This window comes from Populus nigra, chromosome 8, assembly GCF_951802175.1.
Source record: "Populus nigra chromosome 8, ddPopNigr1.1, whole genome shotgun sequence".
Lineage (NCBI taxonomy): Eukaryota > Viridiplantae > Streptophyta > Magnoliopsida > Malpighiales > Salicaceae > Populus > Populus nigra.
The window spans coordinates 15,309,335-15,317,961 of record NC_084859.1 but is presented as its reverse complement, the minus strand read 5'-3'; the positions used below and the strand labels follow the sequence as shown (position 1 = coordinate 15,317,961).

The window sequence follows — 8,627 nt, the reverse complement described above, 5'->3', positions numbered from 1 at the left end:
AGATAAATACTCCTAACATCTCATGTTAATATGAGATGAGATATTGTTGACATTAAAATTAATGGGGGAGGAGAGATCAATATCTCTAATATTAATATTTTATGTTAATATCATACAAATAAACAAATAGAGTCTTATGACCCATTATGGGACTTATACTAACCTTCAAACCTTTAGCCTTTTATACTTGACATACTGTCAAACTCGCGGTTAATGGGTATGACGACGAGTTAGACACATGCCTAATTAGGCTTGGCACATCCAAGGGTGATGGGTTGAAAAGGTCGCCAAACCCATGCCTAATTGGGCTTGATATGCAACCAAGTTTAAGGGTGATGGACCTGACAATTCGTTAGATTCATGCTTAATTGGGTTAAGCATGTGATATCCCACATCGAAAACGAGTGTCCAAAGTCAGGACTTTATAAGTGCATGCTTACCTTGATTAGTAAGACGTGTTTTTGGGTCATGCATGGCTGCCAAGAATAAACCCGTGAGGGGGATCTGGGTGGAAGCCCTGGACATGGGTGGACTGGGAGGCCCAAAGTGGACAATACCTTGCTAGTGAGGTGGTATGTTACAAGGCGAGCAACCAAGTCTAAGGTTGTTGGGTCTGATAGCTCGCCAAGCATATGTCCTATTGGGCTTAACATGTAGCTAAGTTTAAGGGCATTAAGTCTGACAACTTTCCAGACCCGTGTTCTATTGGGCTCGGCACACAGCTAGACCCAAGGACGCTGGATTTGGCAGCTCGTATTACCCTTAGTCACTCGGGCTTGACACATAGTCAATTCTAAGGGTGTTGGGTTTGGCAATTCACTGGAATTACCAATGAAATTTTAAACGGTATCAGTTTGTCGATAATATTAAATCAATCACCAATAAAATTACAAACAATTCTCTTTGTCGGTGATATGACATACTCATCAATGGAGTTACTGATGGAAATATGCAGATAATTTTTTTGTGGCGCGCCTTTTCCTATGTAAATCCATTAGTGAGTTCAATTAGCGATGAAATTACTGACATAATAGAAATCACCGAAGATAATTTTTTGGGCAAACAATATTTGTCTGTGTTTCCATCGGGAATTTTTTTTTGATAGAATCAATATCTTAATATCGACGGGATAATTCGTTGGTAATATATAAAATTCTAGTAGTTATGCATGCATGTATAGACACACAATATATTCAATTTAATTTCATACACGCATATAAGATAATAATGAAGTGTGTCAAAAAATCATCTCAACCCAATAGCTTAAACTGTTAGGTGAGGTATCAAAATATTATTTATATTATTCTCTAACACACCCTCTCAAGTGAAAGTCTTTTGGGCTTGAAACTTGCATATGTCCAAATCACATTGTGCTTAATTTTTATCAAATAGATAGAGATTATAAGATTTGAACTCGTGACTACTTGGTCATTAAGGCTCTAATACCATGTTAAAAAATCATCTCAACCTAATAGTTTAAGCTGATAGATGAGGTACGAGGATATAATTTATATTATTTTCTAATAGAATGATATTTGATTCGTCATGAAATATGTTTTAATGTTATTTAAACTATTTTTTTATCTCTTTAATCTTAGTTATTTTAATTGCAAATAAAATAAGAATTTTGTTGACAAGTTTTTCAAATTAGAGCCAAACATTTAAAAATCATGCAAACAAATAAAACGGTTTATCAGTAGGTGTTGAAAATTGCTTTCCTTACAAATAAACAACAAGACAATATAATAAACATGCATGTTCTGTAACCATTCCCACAATGTGATCAATAATAATGCTTAAGGCTTGTTGACATTGTGGTTTAATTATTATTTTGTTATTTTTAAAAAAAATTATGTAATTTAAATCTTTTTAATATGCTAATATTAAAAATAAATTTAAAAAATAAAAAAAAATATTATTTTAATATATTTACAAGTGAAAAATATTTTAAAATATAATCTCCACCCCACTCCTAATCAGAAACTAATCTTTTTCAATACCTTTAAGGCATAAATAATAAAAAAAAACACCTTAAAAATCCTTTATAATATTCTACACTTTTATCATAAACAAAAATGAGGTGTTTGAGAGTATAGTAATAATTATTGTTTTAGAATATTTTTTATTCGGAAATATATCAAAATAATATTTTTAAAAAATTATTTTTTATATCAGCATATTAAAATAATTTAAAAATATATAAAAATTTAATGTTAAGTAAAAATTTAAAATTTAAAATTTCATGAAACTTAAGCGCCAAAAAAACCCACCTACGATGAATCTTCATCATTAACTAATTTATGAAAAATTTTAAAAGCATGGCTATCTCCGACCACAAATATCCATGATATTTGAGCAAAAAGAAATTCATATATATTCACGCCACAGCGACTATAAATACTCGGTGAATGGAGGCAGCAAACTATCATTCTTGCAGAAAGCTTGTCTCTGTTCGTTTTCCTAACCTCAACATACGTGTATTAACGCCAGCAATTACGACTGCATCAAAAGTCAAAACTCTCTATAAAAATTTGCTCTCGCAAAAACATCTCTTGTTGAAATTCTTGGTTACAAACTCCTGGTGAATTAATTTGAAGAAAAAATGGTTTTCAAGTTGAATAACCACTTGTTGTCTAGTATAGCAAGCAGCAACGGACATGGTGAAGACTCCCCATATTTTGAAGGCTGGAAAGCCTATGACAGTAATCCCCATCATCTCACGGAGAATCCAAATGGGGTTATCCAGATGGGTCTTGCAGAGAATCAGGTAACTAACTAGCTAGGTTGAATATGATGTTTTAATTTGCTGGTTCTTGAATTTCCATGAAGATTTTTCAGCAGAACATAGTCACTGATTTTTGTTTCTATATGAAATGCAGCTTTGCTTTGATTTGATTCAAGACTGGCTCAAAAACAACCCAAAAGCCTCCATTTGCACTCCTGAAGGAGTTAATGAGTTCAGAGAGGTAGCTATCTTTCAGGACTATCATGGCCTGCCAGAATTTAGAAATGTAAGGAAACATAAATTAATTAAGAAAAAAAATGTTTTCTCATCTTTAAGTATATATATATGTGTAATAGCTAAATAATTATGGACATTACGATACAGGCTGTAGCAAAGTTCATGGAAAAAGTGAGAGGAAATAAAGTTACATTTGATCCTGACCGCATTGTTATGAATGGAGGAGCTACCGGAGCTCATGAAACAATTGCCTTTTGCTTGGCAGATCCCGGCGAGGCATTTTTGGTACCTACTCCTTATTATCCAGGGTAATCTACCATTTACTTTACCTTTTATTTTCTATCTTCTTTATTCTAATTTATTGTAAATATTCTTCAAATAAAGGTAGATTAGTTGAATGATTAATTATAACAGTAGTAAGCTTCACCTTGACATTTCGCCCACCTATATGTGGTGAGTGGTAAGCCTTGACCTTTGCTTTCCTCCATGGCCAAGAAGGAGAGAGTCAAGAGGAAAGTGGGAGGGAGGATTGCAGAGAGATTAATTATAAATATTTGATCAAAATGAAAATACTATAGATTAATAATGAAAATACTATAGATTAATTTATCTAGAATTTGGCAACCATATCATTAAGTGCATATAAGTACCGATAATAAACAATTTGTAATGTTAACATCTTAAGCTATTAATGAAATGCCAGAATCAATAGTTTTCAGACCTGCTTGTATAATTACTTTTGTGGGGGCATGAACATATACAAGTTGGGGTCCCAAAAAGTCATCAAAACTACACTTAGATTCTTCTCTGTAGCAAGACGTCTTATGGTGTGTCAAGACGAAAAATGCCAAACTAGGGGGAGGAAAGTGAGGCCAATCTTCCGCATTGGTCTGGTCTCCATTTATTAGTTCAGACATATTTGTCTCTGCTATTGACTTTTGTGGAGGATAATTCCCTCGTTACTTTTTCCTAATTTCTATAGCTGTCATCCAACAAAATGCTTTAGGCATATACGTAATTGAATTAAATGACAATAACTTTGCTAAACAAACTTAACATGACTGATTTGAAAGTGGTAGCAGTGGTGTTAATGACAACAACAATATTAGTAATTTGTATTACTAATTAATTTATGTGCTTCATTGCAGATTCGATCGAGATTTGAGATGGAGAACAGGAGTAAAACTCATTCCAGTTGATTCTAAAAGTTCTAACAACTTCAAGGTAACAAGAGAAGCCTTGGAAAATGCCTATGAGATGGCAAAATTAGACAACATCAAAGTAAAGGGCTTGCTCATAACCAATCCATCAAATCCGTTGGGCACCATGCTAGATAGGGAAACTCTAAGAAGCATTGTGAGCTTCATTAATGAAAAGAACATCCATTTAGTCTGTGATGAGATTTATGCAGCCACGGTTTTCAGCCAGCCTGATTTCATTAGCATAGCAGAGATACTACAGGAAGATATTGAATGCAATCTTGATCTTGTACACATTGTTTACAGTCTGTCAAAGGACATGGGGTTCCCTGGCCTTAGGGTTGGCATTATCTATTCTTACAATGATGCAGTAGTGAGTTGCGCCCGAAAAATGTCAAGCTTCGGATTGGTATCCTCTCAAACTCAGCACATGATAGCATCAATGCTATCAGATGATGAATTTGTGGGGAATTTCATTAGGAAAAGCAAAAGGAGATTAGCCACAAGGCATAGAGTCTTCACTTATGGACTTGCTCAAGTAAGCATTAAGTGCTTGACGACAAGTAATGCTGGCCTGTTTTTGTGGATGGATTTGAGTGGACTCCTCGAAGAAAAGACATTTGAAGCTGAAATGGCACTATGGCGAGTTATAATCCATGAAGTCAAGCTCAATGTTTCCCCAGGTTGTTCTTTTCATTGCACGGAGCCAGGGTGGTTTCGGGTTTGCATTGCCAACATGGATGACCAGACCATGCAAGTTGCTTTGTCAAGAATTAGAACATTTGTCAACAAGGATGTCGACACCAAGAAGCCTAAAAAGACCCTACGCTGGCAAGGCAGCCTTAAACTCAACTCTCCTCGAATATACGATGATTTCATCAATTCTCCGCACTCTTCCATACCTCAATCGCCCCTTGTCCGAGCAAGGACTTAGATGGGATCGAATCTCAATTTCATCCATCCATTTTTCAAAGAACCATCTCAACCCAATAACTTAAACTTTTAGGTAAGGTTCCAGAATATGATTTATATTATTCTCTAACACATCTCCTCAAGTGAAAGCCCTTTGAGCTTGACACTTGCACAGGCCCACATTACCTTGTGCTTAATTTTTATCAAATAAATGGGGATGGTGAGATTCGAACTCGTGACCGCTTGGTCATTAAGGCTCTGATACCATGTCAAAGAAACATCTCAACCCAATAGCTTAAGCTTTTAGGTAAGGTCCCAGGATATGATTTATATTATTTTCTAACACCATTCCTATGTACGTTGCTCAGGGAAGATACTTTGGTCAATCCTTTCATATTCATCAAGATATGTATTTGTTAAAAAATAATATAGATTATATTTTGGGACCTCACCTAATAATTTAAGTTATTAGGTTGAGATGATTTTTTGACATGATATCAGAGCTTTAATAACCAAGCAGTTACGAGTTTCGAATCTCACGATCCTCATTTATTTAATAAAAATTAAGCAAAAGGTAATGTAAACTTATGCAAGTTTCAAGATTAAAGAGCTTTTACTTGAGGGGGTGTGTTAAAAAATAATATAAATCATATCCTGAAACCTCACTTAACAGTTTAAGTTATTGAGTTGAGATGATTCTTTAACAATATTCAATTACTTTTTTTCCATAAGTATTTATGCAATTGTGTGTGTGTTTGTCTAGTTTAAAGTGTATAAATTTATGATTTCCCATAGAAATAACGACTATGTAGGGATAATTGCATGGCCATCCCATCAACTACCAACTTTTTATCCATGAATGTATGGATTTTAATTATTTCATTTTATTATATCAATTGTTTTTATTTATTATACATGATAACGCACTATCATAAAAAATAGTTAAATTTTATAATTTTACATGGTTATTTTGTTAGAGAATAATATAAATAATAAATTGAGATTTTACTTAATAATTTAAGTTATTAAGTTGAGATTATTCTTTAATATAGTATTTAAGTTTTGATAACCAAACGGTTACAAAATCAAATTTAGATTTAGATGATTATTTGAAAAGTTTAATTTAACCAATTAACTTAAGGTAATTGAAGCTTTTTTTTTTTTTTCTAGAATCAAATTTCTTTCTAAAATAATATTGTAGATGATGAATAAAAATTAAATAAATAATTTTTTTTTTAAATCTAACTACCATTATTAATAAACTTCTTTCTACAAAAGATAACCAGACTTATCTTTCGTAGTTAAGGTCTATTTAGGTGTGTGGTTGCAGTTATTTTTTAAAGTGTTTTTCATTCTGAAATACATTAAAATGATGTTTTTTTATTTTTTAAAAATTATTTTTAAGATCAGCGCATCAAAACGATTCAAAACACAAAAAAATTAATTTTTAACAAAAACAATTAAACTTTTTGAAAACACGGGTTGACCTGCGTTTCCAAACGCTCTCTTAATAAACTTTGCCACTTCATGGCAAATCCTACTATTAATAACTAGCAGTCTTGTAAACAAGTTCTGAGATACATTAACGGTACACTGGATCATGAGCTTCTCATGACAAAGTCTTCTATAACTACTCTTCAAGCGTATTCAAATGCAGATTGTGCAGGCAGCTGTGATGTTCGAAGGTCCAGTACCGGAGGCTTTGCTATATACTTGGGTAACAATATAATCTCTTGGTCACCTAACAAGAAGCCTACGGTTGCTAGGTCTTCCACAGAGGCAGAATATAGAGATATGGCTACCGTTATTATTAAACTTTTTTGGCTTCAACTTTTGCTCGAAGAACTTGGCATCAAGCTAGCAGCAGCTTCAATATTGTGGTGTGACATTATTGGAGCAACCTACTTGTCTTGCAATGCAGTTTTTAAAGCAAGATCAAAACACATTGAGTGTGATTATTATTTTGTCAGGAAGCAGGCATCACAAAAGTTTATGCAGGTCTCATTTATTTCCAATGAAGATCAGCTGGCAGATATTTTTACTAAATCTTTGTTTAGACAACGCGGTTTATGGAGATCAGAGACCGGATTAGGCTCATAAACAAGCCATGATATTCTGCTGTGTTCAGTTCATGTATTTGAACTTAAAGGCTAGATTAGCTCAGCATGATGTATAGGATATATTATCCTTTTATCTTATTGTAGCGAACACAAACTCAAACACCAATAACTATCGGTATATTAATGAAAAGTATTCTTTTGAGCCTCATTTTGCGCAACTACATCAAATATGTATATTATTAAAGAAGAAGAAGACGAGGAGGAGGCGGAGAAAAAACCCTCCATCTACGTAGACTATAAGGGGAAGCACTGTTCATTGGAACCTTGCTTCTTCTTTTTTTATTCCCTGGATTTTTTATACTTTGATCCCTCGATTTCTTTTTCTTCTTATTTGGCCTTTTTAAATTAATTTGATTTAGGTTATTCTTGATAATTTATTTTCCAGACATATGTATGGGCGAGGTATCGAAAAAATATATATTTTGTTACTCAATTAATTCTTGATTCCTCTATAAAGCAAATGCCGAGACAGGTGCTAGATGAAGTTTCATCTTCATTGGCATTCCAGAACCCAAGTTGTTCAGTCTTTACCAGCCTTGAAAGGGCTTGCGAGAATTTACGAAACAAAATTCGATTTAATTCATTTAGAATAGTTAGAGTTTCAGGGATCAATTTTGAAGCTTTAAAAAATATTTAGGTTTTTTTTTTTGCCAACATCCTTTTTTTTTTGGCCAATATCAAGGACTGTTTTGCATGGTCAAGAGGGAAGTTCAAGTTCTTTATTTAATTTTGATTCTTTGATATTTTTTTCTCTTGATTTGATCCCTTCACATCGGTTTTATTTGGAACTTCACTTGGTAGTTTGGTTTTCTTAATACTAGGATCTTGCAATATTGATAGAGATTTTTGGTGTTTAGTTTTGCAAAATAAAATAAAATTCTGCTAATTTAAAATAATTAAGAGTCAAAGAACAAAAATTAAAACTAAAACAAATATAAAGACTAGGGTAAACAGGTACGTAGGTAAGAGGTGTTTGTGGTTTTCAAGCAATGCATGAGGGGTTGTTCAATGGCCAAATAGTGGCTACCACGGCTGTGTTGAAAGTGCTCTTCCCGGTGGTCCGATGCGTGTAAGTGATGGCGTGATGGTGGGTCTTCAATGACCTTTTTTCTTCTTTTTGTTTTCCTATCTCATTTTATCGGGAGTCGTACTAGCCTAGCAAAATTGAAAGATATCTTGCCATTTATTTTTTGTATCAATTTTAGTTTTAATTCTTTTAATTGTTATTTTTTTTATTTTATCCCTTAGTATTTGGTTTCATTTAAATTTTATATCAAATTTGGTCCTCATTTTTTTTATTGCTATTTGTTTTCCTTCTTATCCTTTACTTAATTGATTTTTTTTTCAATTTCATCCCTCAATATTTAGTTTCATTTGAGTTTTATATCAAACTTGGTCCTTATTCTTTTGATTGCTATTTATTTTATTTATTTT

At 33.0% G+C, this 8,627-nt stretch overlaps 1 protein-coding gene across 1 annotated transcript; it reads left to right on the top strand.

Moving 5' to 3' along the window:
- The first annotated feature begins 2,446 nt into the window (after positions 1-2,446).
- On the top strand, positions 2,447-5,745 carry LOC133700497 (1-aminocyclopropane-1-carboxylate synthase-like). Its single transcript, XM_062124041.1, has 4 exons — positions 2,447-2,767; positions 2,880-3,011; positions 3,110-3,270; positions 4,111-5,745. Exons 1-4 carry the CDS (start codon positions 2,603-2,605, stop codon positions 5,093-5,095), a joined length of 1,443 nt encoding a protein of 480 aa, XP_061980025.1. The 5' UTR covers positions 2,447-2,602; the 3' UTR covers positions 5,096-5,745.
- Positions 5,746-8,627: the final 2,882 nt, after the last annotated feature.